This window comes from Argopecten irradians, chromosome 3, assembly GCF_041381155.1.
Source record: "Argopecten irradians isolate NY chromosome 3, Ai_NY, whole genome shotgun sequence".
Lineage (NCBI taxonomy): Eukaryota > Metazoa > Mollusca > Bivalvia > Pectinida > Pectinidae > Argopecten > Argopecten irradians.
The window spans coordinates 49,616,363-49,643,183 of NC_091136.1; the positions used below are offsets into that span (position 1 = coordinate 49,616,363).

Consider the following 26,821-nt stretch of genomic DNA (forward strand, 5'->3'; position numbering starts at 1 on the left):
TGAAAGTTTCATCATCTCAATTTTAACATCATCCCAAGTGCTTTCAAGTGCCAAAATACTCATGTAATATATATTGATTACAGTGCTAATCCGCATTGGTGACCGCAGTGAGAAGAAGACGGTCTATCAGTTGGAGTTGGTTCTGGAGGAACAGCTTGTGGTATTCATTAGTGGTGAGTGACCTTACGGAGAGTAAGCTGAGCTGAATACCCACACATATTGAAGAACAGATTCCCTCAAAACAATCTTTTATTAGTTAGAAGCTTAATTAATGAAAAGTATATACTTCACTCAAAATAATATGTGATTACTGAAAACATGCTTCATATTTTGGTGAAACCAAATTTTGTGCAATATTTTATTTTGAATATGTTAATTAGTGCATTTATAATGATGACTATACTTTAAATATGAAAAAAATACAATATTACAATCATATTGTAGCCCGTAATGGCTGGCTTAAAAATACCAATTTGAAATAAGTATGATTACTACTTAAACTAGTAAGTTTACAGCATGCAAATTATTGAATCCATTGTTCAAATCAAGACAGACATGCTAAAATAAACATTTGATGTTTGTCTTGCATGGAATCTTGGAATCTTATATCCAATTCGACAAAATTAAAGAGATTATTTGTTTTATTACCACAGGTCGACAGAAGCATATCAAGTTACTACACGTGTCAGCGTTGGAAGGACATGATGGTGACCCTGTGAAGATCCCGGAGAGTAAAGGCTGCAGTGTATTCTGTACAGGACTTATCCGACAGAGCTGCTGCTCATGTCTGTGTGTAGCTATAAAACGGACTATACAGGTGTACGAACTCAACAAGACACGACAGAAGTATAGGAAAATGAAAGACATTCAGGTCCCGGGACAAGTGCAGTTTATAGAAATTATGAATGAAAGACTTTGTGTGGGTTACCCGTCATACTTTGCAATTTACAGTGTCACAGGTGACGCCGCACCAATGAGTAAGTTTGTGTTAGATGACCATTATGTCAGTGATCAATTAATCAAGTGGAAAAAAAAGATATCTGATCATAAAGAATGTTTCAGACATTTTGTATTTGTGACATTTAAAAGTTAATTTATGAATACATTATGCTTTTCAGCTCTTGTAAATTCTGAGGACACAAGTCTGCAGTTTGTGATACAGTCGCAACAAAACTCCCTGCAGGCAGTGGAGTTGTCTCCCAAGGAGTACCTATTAGTATTTAGTGGTAAGTTATTACAGAGGGTTGTCTGTTAGTATTTAGTGGTAAGTTATTACAGAGGGGTGTCTGTTAGTATTTAGTGGTAAGTTATTACAGAGGGGTGCCTATTAGTATTTAGTGGTAAGTTATTACAGAGGGGTGCCTATTAGTATTTAGTGGTAAGTTATTACAGAGGGGTGCCTATTAGTATTTAGTGGTAAGTTATTACAGAGGGGTGCCTATTAGTATTTAGTGATAAGTTATTACAGAGGGGTGCCTATTAGTATTTAGTGATAAGTTATTACAGATGGGTGCCTATTAGTGTCTAGTGGTAAGTTATTTCAGAGGGGTGCCTATTAGTATTTAGTGGTAAGTAATAACAGAGGGGTGTCTTAGTATTTAGTGGTAAGTTGTAACAGAGGGGTGCCTATTAGTATTTAGTGGTAAGTTATTACAGAGGGGTGTCTATTAGTATTTAGTGGTAAGTTATAACAGAGGGATGCCTATTAGTATCTAGTAGTAAGTTATTACAGATGGGTGCCTATTTGTATTTAGTGGTAAGTTATTACAGAGGGGTACATATTAGTATTTAGTGGTAAGTTATTAGGGAGGGGTGCCTATTCACATTTAGTAGTAAGTTATAACAGAGGGGTGCCAATTAGTATTTAGTGGTAAGTTATTACAGAGGGGTGCCTATTGGTATATAGTGGTAAGTTATTACAGAGGGGTGCCTTTTTCGCATTAGTGGTAAGTTATAACAGAGGGGTGCCTATTAGTATCTAATCGTAAGTTATTACAGAGGGGTGCCTATTGGTATATAGTGGTAAGTTATTACAGAGGGGTGCCTTTTCGCATTAGTGGTAAGTTATTACAGAGGGATGCCTATTAGTATCTAATCGTAAGTTATTACAGAGTGGTGCTTATTAGTATCTAATCGTAAGTTATTACAGAGGGGTGCCTATTAGTATCTAATCGTAAGTTATTACAGAGGGGTGCCTTTTTCGCATTAGTGGTAAGTTATAACAGAGGGATGCCTATTAGTATCTAATCGTAAGTTATTACAGAGGGGTGCCTATTGGTATATAGTGGTAAGTTATTACAGAGGGGTGCCTTTTCGCATTAGTGGTAAGTTATAACAGAGGGGTGCCTATTAGTATCTAATCGTAAGTTATTACAGAGGGGTGCTATAGAAATACTCATTTGTGATGATTTGTTTTAAATTCATACTGATATGTTATTAGCTTTTACATAATGGCAGTTATACTTTTGACATGCATAACTAATTACTTTAAATATCAGTAAGCTTTCTGACTGAAGGACTACCAGGTATTCTTCTGCAGTTTGCCTAACTAATGAAGTGTGTGTTTATTTGCAGTTTCGGGCATATATGTAGACAATAACGGTAGAAGAAGTAGAGCCCAAGAACTCATGTGGCCTGCTCCTCCAACAGCAGTTGGTAAGTTATCACATCAGTCAAGTATTGACATATTTGAAGCATATTATCAAAATCAGTTTTCACAGAGTTAAAATCCCAGAAAGAATGTCCGTTAAATCTCATTGTTTAACATTAAACAGATAGATTTTAATCGGAGTGTATAAAAATGAATTATTTAATTTTTTTTGCTGAAACCCTGTTTATCAGAACACCTTTGTGTAAGCTTTAGTGTTAAAGAATAAATCATCTATACAGTGAAGTCCTACTCAATTTCTATTGATCTTGTTAAACCAACTGTATGTCTACTTAAAACCATATTATGTTTTCCTTTCAAATGTATATTCTACTTTTTCAGCATTCAGTGATCCCTACCTCATGTGCTATTCAGAAAATGCCATATTTGTGTTCGATGTTCATACAGCAGAATGGATCCAGACTATGTGCTTGAAAAAGGTGAGAGCCAGAATAGCATAAGTGTTGTTTTCAAAAGGTGGAAGTCTTTGGATTTATTTAATAACAATGGTGATGTTAAAAGTAAAAAAAAAAAAAAAATACATATGAATATTACTTGTGCATTGTGCATATAGATTACAAATTGTTCGTCAGTTGATATATAATGTATGCATTTGTATAAATATTTGTCCAGTAACTGAGAAACTCTGATCCTGTTACAGACAAAGCCCCTAAACAGGGATGGCTCGCTGAACATGATGAATATGATGGACTCCCAACACATCATCCACTTCAAGAATGTCCACCAGGGTAACATCTTCATATTGATTCTTTAAGCATTTTGAGTATATACTACATTCCTTTGAAGGTTCCTTTTGAGAATCTTGTTCCCCATCACAAGCCTCCTTGTCTAGTTATGGTACCATGTAAATTAATTGATATTAGATACACACAAAGATATCGGAAAGAATTCCAACAGTACAGTAGAATTAACTCATTTTGGAGTTAAGACAGATATTTTTAGCCCACCATCATCAGATGGTGGGCTATTCAAATCGCCTTTCGTCCGTGTCCGCCGTCCGCCGTCCGTCCGTCCCGTCCGTCCGTCCCGTCCGTCCGTCCGTCGTCTTCCGTCCGTCCGTCCGTCCGTTAACAATTCTTGTTACCGCTATTTCTCAGAAAGTACTGAAGGGATCTTTCTCAAATTTCATATGAAGGTTCCCCTAGGACCCTAGTTGTGCATATTGCATTTTGCGACCGATCGGTCAACAAGATGGCCGACAGGCGGCCATCTTGGATTTTGATAGTTAAAGTTTGTTACCGCTATTTCTCAAAAAGTGCTGAAGGGATCTTTCTCAAATTTCATATGTAGGTTCCCCTAGGACCCTAGTTGTGCATATTGCATTTCGGGACCAATCGGTCAACAAGTATGGCCGAAGGAAGGACGGCCATCTTGGATTTTGATAGTTAAAGTTTGTTACCGCTATTTCTCAAAAAGTGCTGAAGAGATCTTTCTCAAATTTCATATATAGGTTCCCTAGGGCCCTAGTTGTGTATGTTGCATTTTGGGACCGATCGGTGAACAAAATGGCCGACAGGCGGCCATCTTGGATTTTGATAGTTTAAGTTTGTTACCGCTATTTCTCAAAAAGTACTGAAGGGATCTTTCTCAAATTTCATATGTAGGTTCCCCTAGATAACCCTAGTAGTTGTGCATATTGCATTTTGGGACCGATCGGTGAACAAGATGACTTAAAAGTTTGTTACCGCTATTTCTCAAAAAGAACTGAAGGGATCTTTCTCAAATTTCATATGTAGGTTCCCCTAGAACCCTAGTTGTGCATATTGCATTTTGGGACCGATCGGTGAACAAGATGACCGACCGACGGCCATCTTGGATTTTGATAGTTAAAGTTTGTTATCGCTATTTCTCAGAAAGTACTGAAGGGATCTTTCTCAAATTCCAAGCAAAGTTTCCCCTTGTACCCTAGTTGTGCATAGTACCTTTAAGGACTGCTCCATAATGCTTTTTGGGACTGATCGGTAAAAAAGATGGCCAACCGGCCGCCATCTTAGATTTCATTGTTGAAGTTTGTTACCACTTTTTCTTAGAAAGTACTATAGCGATCTGTCTCAAATTTTATATGTAGTGTGTTTGAAAAAGTTTGAAAAGCAGGGAAAAGATCCTCTTTCCATTGTCAGACATAAATCATTCTTTGGTGGGCGCCAAGATCCCTCTGGGATCTCTTGTTTATAGATTAACTCTTATAAACTGAATATTCTATCATATAAGCTGATTTTAGAAGGAATGATTAAATGTTGAAATTTACAGAAGAAGAAAGACTGGCCATTAAGGAAATCTTCAAAAACAGAAGTGTCAACAGGAACAAGCGTAGATTCTCTTTCAAGACGAGAGAAGATCACGATCGGGGCTCCAAGGGGTGAGATAGCCGGTTTTTGCCTGTCAAATGTTGTGCTCTTATTAGTTGAATGTTAGATGGTTTGCTGATTAAATAACAATTAGGAGATGACATTGATTTTAAGAGTTGGAATGATCTTACAAAGGAATGCTTCGGATTGATACCAAGATGTCAGGAGTTGACAGCTTTTGCCATCTGTTGTGAATGATTTATTTTCAATGCTATATTTTTTTGGCTAACTGAATGTTTCAAGTTTTTCTTCAGTTGCAAATTGGCAGCCAATTTGATCTATGATTAATGACTGTTGATATGATGTGCAGCATGTTTCTTATTTATTTGCTTATCGTTACTACATATATCTTACAATATACAATATATAGACTTACCTTCTGTAATAAGGTTTAACTGTTCTGTATAATGGGGAACTGGTTAGTTATTGACCAGAATCACAATGTTTTAACTATATGTAACATTTCTGCTAACGATCATTTACATCACAAGTCTACAGATAGATACATACAAATTAGTGCGGTGTAAAATTTGGTTGCACAAACACATGTAGTCTATAGCATCAGCTTGTCTGTACTGCAGTAAAATTTAGGGACAATGTTTTACATAATTTAGTTCATGATAAAAATATGTTGATAGCATGGCAATAGCTTCAAATATATCTCTTCTTTGAATGTTTCTGGCATACACTAATGTCTTTCTTGTTGTTTATCATTGACAAGCCGATGCTGGTTTTAGATCTATATATTAATGTCTTAGGTTGTCTCTGATGTTGGGTTGTCAATTCTTTTTCCTGTACTCTACACATATGGGAATAACAAGCATATACCCATCATGTAAAGGCATCACTAAGAGTAGAGTCAATCTGAACAGTGTAAAACTACAAATGTAGGTTAATACAGTAAAGTTGGATTTGAATTTGGATGTAAACATTCAAAGAAGTTCAGAGAAACAAATGCCATTTAAAGATTGTTTTAGGAATATATCTAGACTTCCATACCAGTTTTAAGGAATTTCCTCCTATCCTACTTTACAAAAAGTTTACTTGGTTGTAATTAGGCTATAAGCAGTATCTTGGAGAAAACCAAATCAGCAATTCAAGGGTTCTTTATGGGTTATTATACACATTATTCCATATTTATTAACCGATAGTACTTTTTGTCATATTTAGAAGATAATTTAAAATGTGAAATCCACTGATTCTTTCAATCCATTTTGAACCATATTATTGAAAAGGTGTACATGTCAAAAAGGTTCCCATTACAATTAGAATGTTGACATGGAGTTACAAGACAGCTGCTATTTTGTGTTGACTACAGGCCCGAGCGGCGATCTCGTGAAATTTCTGCACCAATATCATTCAGCCATGTAGCCCACATGGGTCCAGATCAGGTCTTTTCTTCAAGCATACCAATACCAGTTACAGTAACCCACGGCCAGTAAGCTGTCTTAAGTATCATTGTACTATGTAGTGGCTTAGTGCATGTATGCCTGCTTCCCTTGTAATCCTCAGAATGTATCTTTTTCTTCCCTTTATGTATAATCACAGATCTTCCACATCAGCTGTGCATGTTGCTTTTATTTTATCCAGCTAAGTGCATGTTGTCTTATTTGATTGAAATGTCAGCCAGCTTGAGATCCATTTCTATGGCTAATTTGTATTATTTTTTTCTTCACATTTAACAACCCTGTACAGTATGACTAAATGCTTTTATGTTGCCGCCTGGCTCCTGCTATGTCTTACCTGGGTGCATGTGGTCACATGTGGATGTTTGGTGATGGGACTGCAGCAATGTCCTTGTGGGATACTTTTGAAAACAAACGCTCAGAAACATCAACAGATTTGTTCTGGAAAAATACATTTAAGCTGAAGTTGTTTACAGTATCTAAATGTATACATTTATTTGAGGCTGTCTTCATCATTTAGGGTTTAGGATCTGCCAATTATTATGCTTACATAGTTAACTGTATGAAATAAATTTTACAATTTTATAAAGTTTAGTTAGTAGTCATGGTGTTGGTTAATATAACAACATTTAAAGAATAGAAAATAAATCCAATTTTGTCACATATCAGATATTGATATAAAAGTTTCCTTGGCCAATTACTTTACATTTCAGAAAGCATGGAAAGATTAATTGCACAAAAGGGTCCCATTTAAAATGTTACATGACACAAGCTGATTGGCCTGCCTTTTACATGATGGAAACCTTGTGCACAATATGCACTAATTCTCAATACCATGTCATCTTCTGCACCGCACAAAAATAAACTTTAATTTATAATCGCACTAGATAATAGTATATTAGGGTGTCTTGTTAAAAATGATTGTGCTTAACAGTATTGAAAGCAGGACACACAATATTTTCTCTCCAGCATTAGAAATTTATGGGAAAAACAACTAAGGCTAGAACATTTCTGGATTAGTAATTGGTTGTAGATGTGTGACTGAAAGCATATTACACGGCAGCAAGATTGAAAATGGTTACACAAAGCTTCAGCTTGACTTTGTATTTGTGTATTTATGAGAAAGTATATGCAGAAAAAGGGAATTAAGCATTTGAAAGTATATGCAGAAAAAAAGGAATTTTAACATTTTTCTTGTCAAAGGAAACTTTCATATCAATCAGTAATGACAATGACAGTGAGATATTTATTTAACTTTTCTTATTCACAATAAATCACCATATCCCCATCATTGGATTAAGAAATGTAAAAAATTTGAATACTTTAAGCCCAGAAAAATGTATTTATAAGATTGTTAATTTCATGAACTGGTTTTTGCTTGAAATTAGAAAATCTAAAGAATCTAAAAATCTGTGAAATGTAATCATCTATGTATCGTGTTACAGATCTGATAGAAAATCACGTACAATCTCTGGTCCAACCAACTTTACTCATGTAGCTCACATGGGTACCAACATGGATATGAAGTCCCTCATAGATCTTCCTAAGGTAAAATACTTTTATCAACAGATCATCATCCATCATATGTCACCTTACATATAAGAATGAATGATTTGATAATGAATATTTCTATAATTGATTTGGTAAAAACTGTTGAATACTAACAACTCATATTTATTAGAAACTTTTTGGTGATCCTGAACTAACTATTCACCATGTTTTACCATGACCTTACTAAATCCAAGTGAATGAGGTTCGACTATATATTTCAAATCAAGCTACATGTATATATTACTACTTTAACCAGCCGGCGGCATCAACTAGTGCTCCTGCAGAGAGAACACCCCCTGACCCTACCATGAAACAAAGAGTGCGGAGCATGTTTCACCCGAGTATGAAGTCAGTTCAGGAGGCACAGGTCAGAGGGCCCCGGTCACAACCCAACGGTAGGTCAAACGGTGAGGATTATAGACTTTACTTTGAATTTACCACCATCATCAATAACGTTTTTTAATGGCATTTTATATGCTGATAACTTCAATATTTACCATATTTGTTAATTAAGTTTTTCAATATGAAAGGGATGATTGATATAGATTGTGAATTCCATTTCAAGTTTTGTGTGCCTTATTCTTCAGAATAAACCTTATATTGGCACGATACTATATAGTTTATCTTTACCTTTGTAAAAATGTTGAGCTTGCAGTAACACCATACAAAATCTACAATACATATTTGACTGAAGGTATCCTGAATGTTATAATGTAATGTGTGTTTGGTAACAGGAAGTGCTAGGCGTGAGTCGCCGTCCAAAGTCGGAGGTGGGGCACGTCCCACGTCTTCCACCTCGTCTATTTCTGATAGTCCCGAATTGTCCTCTCACCATGACCAGTCCGCCTTCGCCGACGTCACCAGTAACATGTTTGAGGTAAGCACAGCTGCCAGGACCTAGCTAGTCTCACCTAATTGGCTTGTTAGGTCAGTCATCACTGATTAGGCTGGTCAGAATATTTTGCAGTGTAATAATGCATTGATAGAGGTACATTAATTTTAGACATTTTAATGCTATTGTAGAAAAGCCATAATATGTATCATAGTTAAATATTGATTATAGTATAAAGTTCTTGCCAGTTGATGAAGAATGAATTATTATGATTCTTGTTGTTGTTCACGAAATATCAGAAATCACAAAACACTTCTCATTTTTTCTCTTTTTAACCACACAATAGTAGAACATATAATTATGGTGAATTGGTAATTATATTCCACGTTCCCCTTGTGTCATGAAGCCCTTTCTGTTTCGTACTGTCACTTACAGGTTTCTGTTTTCCACATGACTTGTACATGTCTTATTATATAGTCTATTTCAGTCCTCACAGTGTCCTCATTAACTCGTGGGCTACTGTACTGTACTGTGAACAAACTCACATTCCTGTAAGATACAGAGAGTGCTTGATTTTATCAAGATGAGAAGGCTGGAAGAAGACTTGCAGATCTTTGTGTCATTTTGGAAGATGATTGTGAAGTTTAATGATTAAATTCGCTATTGTTAATCTTTACAAACTTATTTTGAAATTGAAATCGTGAGATTTAGAAGCCACAAAACATAGTTGATTTACAGTATATATGAATGTAAATCATTTCTAATCTTTATAGATATAATGCAAGAAAACAGAAATTCTCTTACACTATTAAGAAAGACTTAATTTTGAAAAGATCTGCAAGTCAAAATTTCTTCCAACATGTTTGGTTTGTTCTGAGTATAGTAATTTGATGTACCATGAGTAGAACTGAACCCTGTGAAGTTTGTAATCTATGTCTGCACACACTGTGTGTATATTGTATGCACTGACGTCTATGTAATATGTTCTTCATCAGTTCTCTCGTGCGTGACTGGCCGGCGTTACTAATGGTGTACTATATAATCCATTTTGCTTCCCTTCAGGTGTATAAAGGTCCCCCTGGGTCGCGCGAGTCTGTTAGTGGCAGTGTTTCCAATCATACATATGAAAGCACATGGCAAAACTACTGAACAAATGAGCACACAGATTATGTAGCCGAGGTTTCTACACTTTTCTTCCATGTTTATATATTGTACACACCTAACAAACTTTACCTTACTCCCCTGCTTCTCAGTCATGTTTCACTTTGTTCTGTTCATGCTTTGGTGGGAATGTCTGGTTTTAAGTATTAACATCAAAACACTGTAATTTTTTTTCTTCTTATTTTTATTTTGGTGCAAATTGTTGCTCTATGTTCTCTATAATCAATTATTCTAATAATGACTTATATTCTAATAGATTTTAAAAAATCTTAACATTTATGTTCTATCTAGAACTATTTCAGAAACATTGGAAGCCAGTAAATTGTGTTTGAAATCTTGGATATTTTTCACACAAGTCATTCTCACCATAGACAACCTGTTGTTTACGTTACAGCCATGCATGACCTCTGACCTTATCTCTCAGGGTATGAGTCACTCCCTCTTGGCATGTTCTCTCACAGTTATCTCCCCTACCTTGTCTACCGATGGGCAGGTGGACGGAACTACCATTTCAATGTTGTTGCATGTTTGTTTTCTCTTGAGTTTTAAACAGAAAAACAGTTTATTGTACATATCATTGTATCCTATATCAATTAGACCTATTTAAATTCTGTCCCACTAGGATTTCGAATTTTGAAGGAACACATACAGGTAGTATATTTGAAGCTGTTCATTAGGAATGAAAATAATGTGTATAATGTGGCGAATCGATGCAGCAGGCTTACTGGCTATCTCATTTTCGCATCATATATAAATCTCTTAATTAAATTTGAAAGCTTTGCAAGCTGATGGCTTGATGTAGATTTAGGTTTCTGGAGATCAAAATTCTGATGCAAATGAGATGTTGAGTATTGTCTGCATTAGTGTTAGTGTTTGTTAGGAATATGTAATTACATTGATAGAACATTGTTGTGTGCAGCATTAACAGCATACACACTCACCTTGGTGAAATTGTTCAATTCTGCATGGTAATGTTTAGTTAAGGAAAAACAAAGCATGTTAATATATCATAAGGAAAATCGACAGGGGAACAGTGAAAAAGACTTGGCTGCGGTTATTCAACCAATCAGAACTGTAATGTTTCCAATATTACTAGAAACAATTGATGTCAACATATGACTTGGGTAGCAGGTATTTGGGTGATAGGTAGAATAGTTAAATGTTGCTGTAGTGTAGTATTATTATAGTATACCTGGTATTTCTCGAAACAAAAGTACAGACTTAAGTCAAAACTTAAGTTTTTCTCCTTATGTAACTTATGTTGATAAAATTGACTTAAGTCAAATTTTGACTTAAGTTTGTTTCGAGAAATTATAGTATACCTGGTATAGCTCATAAACCTGGAAAAGCTCCAACCTAATCTAGATAATAGGGGGGTTCCAACCTAATCTAGATAATAGGGGGATCTTATAGAGAAATGAATGAGTCTTGTGTAATAAATTAAGTTTGCATAGTCTATAAATTTCATTTTTTATAATATAGTATTGCGTTTAAAACATCAGAAGTGAAGGTGTTGACAATGTACATCAATACATAGTTCTGTACTGGGCTTTATGTGTATAGCTTTGTCTATTTATTACAGTTTATGAGTATGTTATTATTGTAAGCTTCTAAACTATATATTTGTTAGCTAACTGTGATTAATTTATTGTTAGCATTGATATGATAATTTTCTTAGATGAAAAAAACATAGTATCTTATAGGCAATATTATAGTGAAAATACATAAATGATCTGATGTATTTTTTCATTTCAACAAATTTTATTGACAAAGATGTTACAGGTCAAATGGATTAAATAACAGGCAAAGCCTATATAAATTCTCTCCAATGGTGGCAAAAGTAATAGTTTAAACTTACATCAATTATAGATTTTATATTTAAGTTTTGAAATGAAATTTTACAACAGATAAAGGGAGATAACTCTTTTGCATACTCCATTCACACAACACACATAATACAAATACAGCTATTATTTTAATACAAGAACATGTTATATTACTAATTAGACCAAATGTTACTCAGATATTGACAGACAATGACCAACAGTCCATGTGTATATATATACACTTGTCATTGCTCTCAATACTGTTAAATTTCCTGAAAATAATTGAAAATATACATGTATATTCTTTTAATAAGATAAGTGTATGCTGTATATAGAATAAAACAAAGTAACCGTATTAAAACAACCATGCTCAACAAAATACTCCAAGTATATCTTTATCAGAGGATAATTAGAGTAGAATTTATACAACGTTATTCAAATGTTGTTGGTTTTTTTTTTTTTTTTTTTTTTTTTTTTTTTTTTTTTTTTTTTAAGAGAATCTTAAAATTTCAAAAGCTTATTTCAAAAACTTATGTCAAAAACTTATGTCATGGCTAATTTAAATCATATAGAGATTAAAACGTCTAGATTTACCTATATATAGGTGAACATCGTGAAGTAACTGTCTGTTTATAGTTTTATCACAGTCAGGACAGCCTTGAAGAAGAATATTGATATCAATATGGTTATGATTTGCATAACTACTAATGGAGGTGAACAGGGAAAGTCTATGTTGGTCATATAAAGGACATTCGAGGAAATAGTGGGATATAGTTTCATTTTCAAAAGAACAAGCACAAGATGTATCATCAGATAGATGGTCAGTATATAGGTGGGAATTAAGATTACTACACAAATTTCTAAGTTGACAAAGAATAATATTAGCTCTTCTATCACCTTCTGTTTTAAAAATTTTGGTCGATTCAATTACAACTGGGACATCTTTATTAAGTTGGTGTTTAAAGGCTGAGAGAGAAGGAGAGTTAAAGAGATTGTTATCAGAAGTGTTTATAGTGTGACACATTAGTGGGATGAAACTATCAAAATAATTATTAGTTCTGCATATTGGTGGATTAAATATTCTTGTTTGTCTGAGAGCATAGCCATTATTGTTTTGATTGTTAATGTTATTGAAAGGATTTAGGATATCTTGTAAGTATTGTGGTGATAGGCCATGCATTATTTTGTACATCATTATTAGTTTGTGTTTGTGTCTTCTTACTGATAGTGTTTCCCATCCAAGTTCTGTATAAAGTTTATTGTGAGATGTTCCAGACCTAAGTCCTGTAATAATTCTGGCTGCTTCTAATTGGACAGATTCTAAAAGGTCTTTTGATTGTTGCATGCAATTATCCCATATTATATCTGCGTATTCTAAGATTGGCCTAATAAATGCTGTGTAAATTTTAATTAATGACTGACGATTTACTTTATTTTTAATGTAACGAAGAATGTTTAATCTACTGTATGCTTTTTCATATATGTTAAGGATATGTTGTTTCCATGATGCATCGTCCTTTAGTGTAAGCCCTAAGTGTTTGTGTTCAGATGTGTCAGTAATTTGATTGTTTTGGAAGTTTATTGGGGGGCTGTTTTTGTTATGTTTTCTGGAAAATAGTACTGATTTAGTTTTGTTAGGGTTAAATTTGATGTCCCATGTTTTTGCCCATTCACTAATGTTAGAGAGGTCAGTTGTTAGTGCTTGAGCTGCTTGTGCTGGGTTTTCATCTATAATTACGTACAAGGAGGTGTCATCTGCAAAAAGTTTGATATTAGTTGAAAGATTATCAGTGATATCGTTGATGTAGAGGAGGAAAAGAAGAGGCCCGAGTACTGATCCCTGGGGATGTATGCTGTTCAGTTCTTTATTACTTTGAACCATATGGTTCAAGATAAACAGAATCTTCAACACTGACTGTCACCTTCTGTCCCAAATTGATAATAACAACATTAAACATGTAAAGCTTTAGTCAGGATTTTACAATGAAGTTAGAATGAGTAAATGTCCAATGACCACGTTGAATCTTTTTGACACAGAAATGGTGTGCTATTGAAGACACTTTTGTTTGAATCTTTATACACTAAAAACAAAGTATTGATTTCCTGTGCCACTATGATCCTAGCATTTCACAGAACATGTACACAATGTACAAATTTATAATGACTTGTTTCACCTTTTAATTGTTAAGTTTGATGTTTGAAGTAATGTCTTCTCCATTCTACACTGGAGGACATATAATATATGTTAACATCAAAGTGTAGATATAATACATTCTAGTTCAGATGTTGTCATTTTGTATCTGTTTCTTGTGATATATATTGCTTTTAGCAATGCTTTAAATATGAATCAAAATAGCTATTGTAATATTATTATAGCCAGCTAATATATATTTTGCATCCATACAGATTTCTATCTTTAACTTTTTATTAACCTTATAGGTAGTCTTTAGCAGATTGTTTCTCTTGAATGAAAAACAGTGTACATGTGTAGATACATGATTGTAAGTTAAAAATGTTTCTCTTGAATGAAAAACAGTGTACATGTGTAGATACATGATTGTAAGTTAAAAAGATGAAAGCTTTAAGCTGCATCATATCAGTATTGTGAAACAAGATTAGTGGTAGTATTGATATGACTCATCAACAACAGCCTTTCTATCATACCTAGTGCTAGTTTCTGACCTATAACTTTTGCTGTACACATGATCAGCAACCTGACGCACACCATGACAATTGCATTCACTTATTATCCTGCTTCTTAATAGATGTTGGGTGATTCATAGTCATAAAACTTTATAACTTTGAATATCTCATCTGACCAGACTTTTGATTCTCTTTGGTCAGTTTTTGTGCAGATGAATAGTTATAACTATGTATAGCATACAGTATACAATATTTACGCTCCATTTATGTAAGTTTGTGTACTTCAAAATGTATACCTTGCTATACTTTAAGAAAGTAACTTTTAATTTACTTTGAATTTTGTGCAATGATCCAAAGATAATTAGAAGAAGAAAACTACATTGTTGTTTTCTTCTTTTTAGCAGTTTTTCAAAACGCATGGTGCTAACATTGCAAGAAAAACTTCACCAAGTTCATATGCATCTGGACACAATTTTGGAAAACACTTTGTCATTAACGAAAGACAAGTGAATTCGCTTGCACATATATTAATTTGATTACTCTGCTTTAAATGAAGGAAGAGAATTTCATAGTTAACTAAGAAAAGAAAAAACAAAACAATATAACAATATATTTTAGAAGTATTCATGCCTATTGTTGTAAAAGTGCTTACTACTTACATCACACTTTGCCATATGCTATTTATCAATGCTTTATAATGATATCTGAATTTGAATTCTTGATCTTTTAACGCTTCTGTAGAGCTGAAATATATCACATGATATAATTAAAATGTCTGCTTGATTTTAGAGTATGTCTTGTGTGTTAACTTGTGGGTTTCTATTGTAGGATGGGGATGGGTATGAGCAGCCACGTACAAGACTGTCTCTCGCCTCCACCAACAGTAACTTCAGTAGTCCCCCACACTCCACCAGCGGTAGTATATCTGAGGACCGAGACCCCGGCGACAATGACCCGGAGGTGGACTGTACTCGCCTCTGATTGGCCCAGGTCACCATTAGATACAGCCCTGGTGATATCTTCATCATCTGCACTCCCATGTGTCTGCTGTACAAAGCCATCACGGCTCATCAGGACATGGCTTAGGACTGTAGTGGTTATACTGATGTAGTCACTTACAACATCTATCTCAGAGCCGAGGAACTGCAGCATTTTACATCTACAAAATAAAGCAATGGGAAGCTTGCTTACTGCTGATGATTAACTTTCTCGGTATTATCCCATATATATTTAGTCCTATATATTTACCTGTAGCAGACACACTCTGTCTACAGCCCCTTGGTTTCCTATCCATTACCAAGGTATACTGGAGTCAGCCATGTTGTCTTCATTTCTGTAATATTAAGATGAATGTCATTTAACTCCTAAAGATAAACTGTGTAGAAAACAATATTTTGTGAAGTTAAAAAACAAGATTATGTTTAGCTACGGCATTATTAATCATGGCAACTTTATGAATTCCTTAATCATATTTATGAAGAAATCATTAATCATGTATTATGTCTGAGACTATCATATTTGGATGGCTTTAACATTATTCCTGTATGACAAAGTGATTATTAACCGTTTGTAAGGAGTGATCTCTGGTGTTACTTTGGTTGATGTTTTATAGTTAGCCTACATATTGCCACAGTCAGACCTGTCTCATCCTGGTGTGACTATTGTGATGTGATTTGTGTGTATCATCACTGCGTACCCTTCATCATTGTTACATTTATAGTCGATTCACGGCCAAGTCCTGACGATGAAGTCAGACAGTACCAACCTTTATTTGGTGAAAGATAATTCAAAAATATCTTTTAAGGAAAAATGGTCATTTTTTTTTAAACCCTTTTGATAAGATTGTTTAATTAAGATTATTAGCCATTTTTGACTATTAAAAATAGTGCTTTATGCCAATAATGGTATTCAGCTATGAAATTTATAAAAGTCCACATATCTATCATATACCATTACATTCAATAGCATTATATCATTATAATACTTAGAAAACATTAATGTACTCATACCGTTAAACACCAATATACTTATTAATAATTTGATTATTATATCAAAGAAAATTTGTTTAGATATTTTACTCTGCTAGTAATATCAAGAATTTCTTTAAGCTAAAACAGAAGATGATGTTTTGTGATTCTTTCTTGAACAACAACTTAAAAATTAACGTGACTGACTTGTAGGTAGTTTACACCAACATGTACATGTTTCACCAGTGCTGATCTGATTTTTCCTTTGTTACCACTATATAGACTGACTACCAGTTGTATGTCCAATCTCAGTTTCACAAAACTTTTTTTCCAAGTTTATTAAAAGGCTGGGTAACTGAAAGTGATATCTGTGTTAAACATTGTTGTAAGTCCAGGACACTGGGGGAATCATTCTTGTATGATTCACATGTTTATTAGAAGTCATTTTATCTAAAACTAAACAATGAATACAAATGAAACTAAATTTTGACTTACCTTTTTTTGTATGGATTTGTACTCTTGAAAAACAATAACAATCAAATTGATATGGGTGAGAATGTGGGAAAGAAAATAGGGCTAATTGATCTTAAACTCTGACCTTCCAGGAGGTTGGCAACTTATCAATGCATGATATCTTACATTTACTCTTTCAACAAATCTTCTATCCAACCTTAATTGGTGATTTAAAAGAGTGTGACTCTTAGTGCTTACGCCTGTGTTCTCAGAATAGTCAAAACACATCATGCTTTATATTATATATATATAAATCTATATATATCATGCGACAAATCCTCCTAGGATATTGTATAGATGGCTTTAATAGGTCACATAGTAGCTTGTACATATAGATGTATTTAAAACACTAAACCAAGTGACACAGCCTTAATCATGTACAAATGTATATTAACGTAGTGTATCTGTAATGCATATATGTAAATGTTCTGTACATAGTGATCAGCTATTGTTGATAAGTGAATTTGCCAAAAAAAAAAATAATGTTTTTCCTTTAGATTTGCTGAGCGAGAGTGAGATTGTGTGATGGGAGTGACGCAGGGTTACTGTGAGATCCCAACCTCTGTATCTATGTGATAATCGTGTTATTGGCTCAGTGCTGTGATCGCTGTTCTTGCCGAGGGTCACCGATTCCATTACTCACACAGACAGTAGGATTTACATGAAAACCTTGTTTCCATCGGTGGTTTAATTTTGTTTTTGTTCTGTAAGATGTTTGTGTAAACTGTTTCAAGGTCATGGGAAGAAGCACTGCTGGAGTTTTAAGGGGTTATTTAATGATATATTTGAAACCTGTAGGACATCTTTGTAAAAACATTCTGTAAGTAAATGTTGAATATGTGATAGAAAAAGGACAGTGGGCCTCTTGTATTCATGTGATGGTAGAAAATGTGTAGTCCCATTACCTAACTTGATGTGCGTGTTTCTGTGAAACACATATCTGTGTCACAATATATATACTGCCAAAATATTAAAGTTGCCACCCTTCATTACTGGTTAAAATGATAACGTATGTGCCCTACCAGTAAAAAGTCTTTCATCAAAGTTAGGAAGCTCGAGTAGAACATTAGCCAAAAGTCGTTTACTTCAACATATCTTATGGTGTGCTATTTTACAATACAGTGTGACTTAAGTTATTTATATATGTTCAATGAATCATTCACAATTTAAGTCACAAATAACTTGGCCCAATAATGAGTCACAAGGATCTCACAGTAACTTCTGTAAAATTATATGAGGAAGGTTTAGTGGTGAATACAATACATGATGTTATGGAAAGTGTCTAGTGTCTCTACTGGAGATCTAGACAGTGGATATGTGGTGTGAAAGGACGAATGCCTGTGTGGGAGTGTGAATACCTGATAGGAGAAGGTGTCTACTGAACAGAGATACTTACTGTATTTGATGTGATACTAGTTTCTCTATACGAGAACTAGACACTAGTGAAGATGTGATGTGAGAGGGAAAGTGTTGGGTCTCTCCTGGAGATCTTAGTAATGAATAACTGATGAATGGGAAAGTTTTTCACTAGACATGACATGTTAAGTATGATCAATCCTTCGAATCGCGTCTCATGATGAACAAAGAACATGCTTTTTGTCTCCCACAATTTTCTCATAAATTTTTCGTTGAAGTGATCTATTGTTAGGGTCGCATGCATTTAAAAGTGTTGAATTGTACATGTGAACAATTCCATTTATTTAAGGGCGATTCACAAAGTCCCCCAACACAATGTGATTCATTTGATGTTGTATACTGTAGAGAAAGCTTGAAGAAACTATGATTATGCAATATGAAATATGATACACACTGCTGTTGATGAAAGCCTTGCTGTGGTCATTGATAATGTTATCCAAATACTTTCCTGTAGTCTTTTACTATTGTTTCCAAATATGAGAAAGAGTATCAAAGAAAAGAAATCAATTATAAAAAACAGACAGATAAAATTTATCTTGGAGATGAGGATCTTCTGGTAATTTTGCAATTTCCTAATTTTTAAATTGGTTAAGATATATTAATAATCATGAGCTAGGTTGTTTTAAAATATTTTACCTTCTTTGATTTTTAAAAAAAAATCTTTAGATTCGTTAGTTTTACTGGATATTATGGTGATATCGAGTCAGTATTATGCACGACGTGATGATTTGTTACTGTTATGTTGTATGATAAAGCTTGAAGGTCTTTCAAAATTATTTGAAAACGATTATTATTAGAAGTATCCAAAGTAAGTTCTAGTTATTATTTAGCATGATATGTATTTGTCATGTTTTCTTTTCGTGGATGACTTACACACAGCATCACAAGGTTCTTTATAGATCTTGTGTTTCTATTCTCGTCACATGACTTATCCCTGTCATATGACAAGTGATAAGGGGAGGAACTGTAGTTGTAGAATACATTCCATTTAACTTGGAAATACACATATGAAACACACAATCTTATATCTACATACTGCTTAAGTGAATCTGAACAACAGCAGTGTTTTGAATGAAATAAGTTCATTCATTAATAACTGCCTTTTAATTGATTGTTAATTAATAATTAATTAATTGACTTGTGATATGGTTGAGGAAGAGACGAAGTCGCTTGTGCCTTTGGTTTGCTCGCTGATTGTTTTGGTTGATGTCCCGCCCGTAAGAAATCATAGTATTAGAACTGGTATTTATATCCTTCTAGTGCATAAACAGAGTTAAATTGTTAATTTTACTTTTTCGTTCTCGTTATTAACCAAGAAATTAATAATTTACTCTTACAAAGAGCTGACCTATATCTATTGTACTTGGTCTGTAGCAGGCCAGGGCTGTGACCTCAATACAATTTGTGTATCCTTGTCCACATTCCACTATCAAATCTCAAACTTTCCAAATATATTCAAAATATTCCTGCACACGATTTAGATAAATCAATAGATAAACTGTTATATATAATAATAGTAAAACACTTCACACATTAATTCGCTTCTAAAATACTGATGTCATTAAACTCTTATGATTTGGGAAATTAAATTAGATTAGGCAGGTGTCGGTACTTTGTAGACCTTATGTGGTTAGTTATGGACTATGGTACCTTGAGGATTTGTAGTACTGACAGTGGGGATGTAGAGGAAAGTCTATGGTACTGTAGTCTGGGAGGGGTAGGTAACTCTAGTGACAAAACCACAAAGGTACTAATAGTGAGGCATAGCGGAAAGGATAGGTACTTTGTCAGGAGGGGTAGATATCTCTAGTAGACGGGTGGCTCCCAATTTGTGACGGTGAGCATTACATGGTGCTGTCATGTGAGGATCAAATGTAGACAAAAAAGACATAATTATTTAATTCATTATTGTAAATTTTTAGCTTGAAGTTTTAATTATGCAAGAATATCAATTGATTGATGAGCACGTTTTGCATATCATTTGTATATCTCCACGTTTGCTTTTATTGTCATTGTTTGAATGTTATTATTTTTTCAGGAATCAAAACATTTCTTCCATAGAAATGAAGTATAAAAGTGCAATGATTTTCTCCCCCCTTATTACTGTTGATATAATGTTGACAGTCTAGTTGTAGCCTCCTTCTACTAGTGTATAGTACCAATGTATGGTACCAATGTATCCTGTGTATAGCTCTTGTTACTTATCCTCAGTTTTATAAACTACAATGTATGTGTGAATGTGTGCGTGTGCATGTACAGTTTTGTATGCAATGTAGTGTTATTTTTGGTGAAATCTTATTTGTTTTTGCCGAAATTTCTGTGCGGATTTTAGGTGTGGCAGCCACCTTGTAGATACAGCCAATGGTTTTTTGCTTTGGAGTTGTATAACCCAAGGAAGGTTTATTATTATTGCAAAGTTCCCACCACTAATACATACAGATCTGTACGGAGAGCTTAGCCAATTATAACTATTATTATTGTATAGTTTTATAACACAAATCAGTACCATGTAAGTGCAAGAAATGGTAAAATAAAACCGCAAAAATAATAAAATTACATAAATTCTTCTATGCAAATTTATTTGTTTTATTTTGTGGCTTAGATGGCCTTGTTTGAGGCATTTCTACTTATGATGACCTGGATGGGTGGTATTATGGGGGGAAACCAGAGTACCCAACCATCACATTTGATAACATGATTGAAATGGAAATTCTGGCCCTTGAGTGAACTGACACACAATCCCCAAGGAACATTTACATACGGGGCACATATCAGAAAATGACTGATATCAATTTTAGTCTATCCAGTTTCATCCAAATGAATTTTCTTTTATAATTTGTCGCTGTATGGGAGTTATTTCCCTTTAACCCTTGCTGATCTGCATCTTATTTTTCAAATATTCGATTTTGTTTTTAGAATTTCCCAGATATTTTATTCGAATAACCGAGGTCATGTAAAATGTAAAAAGTTTATTCAAATATACGGAGTTGAAAAATAAAGACGAAGGAAAAAATCGGGACTGCTGAATTTTATATAAATAACCGAAATATTCGAATAACCGTTATTCGATTAAGTGGGTCCTCTGTATACTGGTATGAGTATCGCCCAATTTGGCGGAAAGACCGATTTGCTTTACTCTTTATCCTGTATAAAATTGTGTACGGATTGCCCGCACAGACAAAATAGCATGATAAGCTGCTACATTGTAAGCCTGCTCCATAAGTCCATTAATGGTACAAAGTATCTTATGAGAGACCGTCGCGAGGTTAATATCTCTACTCAACTTTCTACTGGTTACGGAAACGATCACCTACAGAATGAATAAATAAATTTTGTCATGTAAGTATCATGTCAGATGCTATTGTTGATTGAATCAAATCGGTCAAGTGGGGTAGCTGGAAATTGCTTGTACGTGGGTAAGCCTTTCTGTTTGGGAACCCATTGAAATGTTCGAAATGAAACACAGATTAATCAGACTTTCATGATAAATGAGTGGGAAATTCAAATTTTGACCTTTTGCAGTATTGCGATTCAAATCCCTAGTAGACTAAAGGGTTCTTTGAAGCCATAAGGAACTAAACACCAATGCAATGACAAAGGTATTACCCGCACGGTTAAAAATTGTATAAGGACTAGAGTACTATCACAAAGTATTATTAGTTGATTCTATAATCTTTCCGCGCAACACTATCCACAACAATCTCCAGTGATCACATGTATCTGTCATCTTCATCATGGCATTATCTACATAGACGAACATCAGTGTTCATTTTGGAACTTTTACTTCTGAACGAACCATATGTGGAAAAGACATCTTGACATTTACAAAGGGTTCTTTTAAGCTAATATTACTCATTATAAGCTTTTAGGGTAAGCATTTTGTCTGCCCTGTCAACTCGTCCCGTACATCTTTCTCTCCTATATTTATATGCGACCCATAAGTCGTCTTCAAATCAAAATTAATGAAACATGAGTTGACAGGAGTTTCCATGGAAATGAGACCAAAGCATACAAAACTACGATCCTGTTATTTTTTTCTTGTCCATAGGCATACATGAAGGGAAAAAAGACTTGTATTGTATTTTTAATTTGGATTTTAACTAGCTAGCATAAACATCACACGCCACTAACAGTTACCATTTCCTTGTGATGTTGTGTAGATGAGGACGTCCTTACCAGAGACTATTAGTGCTTTCTTTGGACCATCGTTGATGCTGACCTTACGCCTTCTCTGGATCCTCCTCTCTTTCCCGGATAACAATCTCTTATCAAATTTTGTACCCTTGTGTGTCGGAATCTTGTTGCATCCAGTAGAATTGTCCATGGTAGTAGTCATTCCGAGCTATTACTCGTTGCTTTAGAAGACTCGCAGTGATTCGTAGGTTGTGTTACTGAACAGACATGCGATTATGATCTAAATCAATCTTGCAACGGTCATTTCTTTCTTGCTACACCAGGTGACGTACAGGAGGTGATTTTAATCAGATTGCTGCATTTTCATTAGATTGTATTACGGACATAGCTGTCGAAGGTTAATACTGTAACAATATTGAGGGGTCACCTTTCTTAGAGCTTCTATAAGTCCTGTCTCTAAAATTGGATCTTTTCACTGGTTATAATATCTTCATTGTCTGTCAAACCATTTGACGGATATGAGGCCGCCGCTAATAGTTTTCAGTATATGGTGGTAACCTCTCTTGATCAATGCATCGCTTACCGTGTTTGATATTTAATTACGTTATCAATTCTAAGGCAGTGTCCAATCTAAATAGATTGCACTTAGGTTTTGTCACCAGTTTTCTGACAAAGTATCGAAGTTCGACAACCATTTATTTATTAGGCATTATATTCATGATGTGACACACGCTTGCATAGTGGAATGCATTTTGTGTCAAATACCGCATTAATAGGCAAAAAGTGACACTCGATTCCACTCCATCGATTTCCTCTTATTTCATCTTTTAGTTATTAGAAAACTAGAGTCTTGGCCGCCATCAGCCATTTTCAGTATTGTTACAATCTATATCTCTGAAGTCCCTCTAGCTTTTTTCTGTTTGTTTTCATTTGTGGACTATCATTGACAACCGCAATGTAGTGTTAAGCAGTAAGTTTAGTTTTGCGCCATTCCTTTATTGTTTACACGAATATTACGTCATTAGGTTAAGTTTTTAATATCCAATCGTTACACTACATAACGATACAGACTCTACAACCTCCGATATCTGTTATTGCTGTAATGTTTATATGTAGTTTTTGAAATCGATTTCGAACAATTTACGCAATAATTAATTGCAATTAACGCCGAAAAAAATGCGATAAACGTGACCTTTTAGGACAACTGTACAGGTGTTTTTCGAAAAAAGCAAAAGTAACAGTTTACAGTACTCCGTGATCTTGTATTAGGTTATAAATCAGCCTCCTCCATTCCCGCATCAGTTACTTTGTTATATATATACGTCTTTCTCTGCGATAAGGTCGATCTCTCTGATAAGAACCAACAATACCGACATAGTTTGTAGTAATATGGTGAAGACCACTCCCTAACCAGAACATTGTTGACACGGTATCTCCTGGTTACACTAGCCTCCGTTCGTAATACTTCATAGATGGGAGAGGACCTCATGTTTAATTATTCTATACACAAGGCCAGGCTAATCAACAGCAACACAAAAACCTCTTCTATTAAGACAAATGAGTGTTGGGTTTTTTTCTGGGGCACGAGCTGTGATCGTTATTAGCTTCAAGGTCAGGGGAATCCATCATGTATTCCCGGGCGAGTACACGGGCACCTGACCTCGACCTGGTGCTGGAGGGTGCGGCCTGTCCTAGAACAGCAGCCGATAGAGCAGCATCCCGCCTCCAGGAGTCTACACTCGATAACAATCACCAAGGACGCATCAAGTCGTGTTGATTATTAGCTGAAAGGTACGCAGAATAACGGTACAAGTAGCAGACGGTTGTGGTAACAGAGATCGTATAGTTTTCTGCCGTTAGTAAAGTGTACAATAGAAAACAATACCAATAATTTTTCTTCAGTTACAAAAGTTACTGACTTTACACCATTTCCACCATTGGAAAGTTTGAGCTTTTAATTTTACTTCAAGTTAAAATAACAAAAAATAATTAAATGCATCCCGAAAAAATTCCATAGCGCTATATCCTATATGGAATGAAGTACTGATTACGCATATACCAAAGGCAAAATGAATTATTTCATATTATTTATTTGTGTTAATTAGACATATATATATATACACGATTAAACACCAATTATTGTTCAAGTGATGAATATCATTTATGCTCTATCGGCGGTGTAGAGCATCTTTAACAAATTTTAAATGTTAAAATTCATTTGTCTCTCTGACACATGTCAAGGCGTCAAGAAAACAAGTCACAGAGAAAGCTTTTGGATCTTATTCCTGTGTTGCTATGGGAACGAAAGATCTGTTGTGGTCTGTATTAAGGACGCACAAAACTGTCTCAGCACTGAACCTGTAGTGAAGTTACTCGAGGGTCAGTTTCTATTACCAAGAGTACTTTAGTTAGTTCTGTCTCATTGTCTTTATCCGGGCCCACCCGTAAATTACATAATGTGTAAGGTTCAATGTGGTTGTGGTCAGCTACTTAAAACGTGATATGCGTAACTTAATGTTATTTTCAATGACACTTTTCACATACTCACGCTTCGATATTTTGGATGCCAAGGTATTGGCACCGATCCCTTTGTATACTGTGAGGGTACTGGTTGGGGTGAGTTTACTACCCTTCAATGGTAAACGTGATATCTAGCAGGCAAATATACCAAAATCTTTTGCATATTGTAGAACTCTATGTTATTTTTTTTTAAATGTCAGCATTTTATCTGTATACATGTATATATTCCAATAAGGTCCAGTTTGAAAACGCTGACTGAGAGATTTGAATATTTAAGGTTTTGTTAGCGCTCTTTGCAGTACAAATGAATTTGTAGTTTCTATATCATGCCTCGTTTTTGATGCTGTGCAACAACATTCTTAGGTACGCTCGGCGAGCCTGTGCACAGCTAAACAATGAAACCACTCCGCGATGAAAATTAAAAGTTGTTTTGTTCATTTCACGTAATACTTGATGGTATGAAAAATAAACCCCCAATATTCAAAACCAAAGACATTGAATTTGTACATACATATACACCCATCCTCGATATTCCAGGGATTCCGATCACTTACGATCTCTACACCCCTGGACTATCTCATAGTAAACGGAATAGAACAGGTAATTTAGTCATTTGATGCATGTCATTTTAGTCATTTGATGTACATCAAAAGAGCCGTATAACGGTACACTGTGGTTGACTGTGTGGCTTTGATGTTAGGTGTCGCTCTCTCTGTAGTCTTCAAAGGAAATCTTTGCTAGCCTGTGATTGGTCAAATGAATTGAAGGCAGCTCAGCGGAAAACATTTGACCAATCACAGGCTAGCAAAGATTTCCTTTGAAGACTACAGAGAGAGCGACACCTAACCAATTTCTTTCTTATTTGGTTTGAATCCTTCAATCACAGCATCTATGAGTGGCCTTAGCACTTTGATTATGAACACCTGTCTATGTGTGGCCATCTTGGATATCGAAAATGAAAGTTTGTTACCACGATTTTTTCAAATTAACTGTTTGGATTTTCGCTCATATTAAAATAAAATAGTTTTCATTCAAATGTCTTATAGAGGGGCTTATTTTGTTACAGGATCGATTTTAAACAGACAAGGCCATCTAAGATTTTGACACATGAAGATTATTTCTCTGAAAGAGTACTGCTGTAGGCTGTATTTAATGTGCACATTCCATTTTGGAATTTCAGGTAACCGTCTTGGAATTTGAAAATACGAATCAGTGTTTTGAATTGTGACAACTGTACAGTAGTTCACTTTATCAGTTTATCAAATATTTTGATGGGGAAACAAAAGCTTAATCATCAAATGACTTACATATATAAACATTAAGCTCCCCCCCTTCTTTTGCTAAAATTTTCAAACTTTCCTTGTCTGTATACTCTGTGCGTATTAGTAAACTTAACTAACTCCAGGTACACATGTCCACATTTAGTTTGGCCTTTGTCCATTATTTTCTCGCATTATTCAACAGAAACTATACAAACTGCTTGGCATCTACCAGAGTCAGTAAAGACTGTCTTTGTGAATAACTAGCTGTAGTGGCATGGGTGTATTTGAGCATGACAAATCTGTAGTTTTCATGAATGACGTTTCGCACCATACATAATGATGTTTCGCCCCAAACATATATATATCAGACTAGTATTTTATTGATCATTCTTATAAGTCTTTAGAATCGATTTTGTGTTAATGGAAACGAGTTGGACGAGACCAAAAATGTCTTCGTTTTTTTTACTCTAACAAGTACTGTATATATTGCATTGACAGGCATCTTATCTATTTTCAGGTAGATAGTCACCAGCTACATCATTTTTCATAGGTCATTCCTCCTACAAATGACCTT

The 26,821-nt window shown here is 34.7% G+C and overlaps 1 protein-coding gene across 6 annotated transcripts in view; it reads left to right on the top strand.

The window, feature by feature from the left end:
* Positions 1–20,901, top strand: part of LOC138318936 (serine/threonine-protein kinase MRCK alpha-like) — a 69,320-nt gene extending 48,419 nt beyond the window's left edge. The window contains exons 31-43 of one of the 6 annotated variants that reach the window (XM_069261755.1): positions 84–173; positions 654–977; positions 1,119–1,226; positions 2,575–2,655; positions 2,990–3,087; positions 3,309–3,396; positions 4,919–5,027; positions 6,335–6,454; positions 7,868–7,970; positions 8,230–8,380; positions 8,708–8,850; positions 9,868–9,984; positions 15,264–15,402. In XM_069261755.1, coding sequence (XP_069117856.1) covers positions 84–173; positions 654–977; positions 1,119–1,226; positions 2,575–2,655; positions 2,990–3,087; positions 3,309–3,396; positions 4,919–5,027; positions 6,335–6,454; positions 7,868–7,970; positions 8,230–8,380; positions 8,708–8,850; positions 9,868–9,954 — 1,502 coding nt within the window. In that variant the 3' untranslated portion in view covers positions 9,955–9,984; positions 15,264–15,402. Of the gene's footprint in view, positions 1–83; positions 174–653; positions 978–1,118; positions 1,227–2,574; positions 2,656–2,989; positions 3,088–3,308; positions 3,397–4,918; positions 5,028–6,334; positions 6,455–7,867; positions 7,971–8,229; positions 8,381–8,707; positions 8,851–9,151; positions 9,177–9,867; positions 9,985–10,588; positions 10,618–15,263 lie in introns of all 6 variants that reach the window. The other 5 variants (XM_069261757.1, XM_069261758.1, XM_069261753.1 and 2 more) reach the window with 5 other exon arrangements.
* The last annotated feature ends 5,920 nt before the right edge of the window (positions 20,902–26,821 follow it).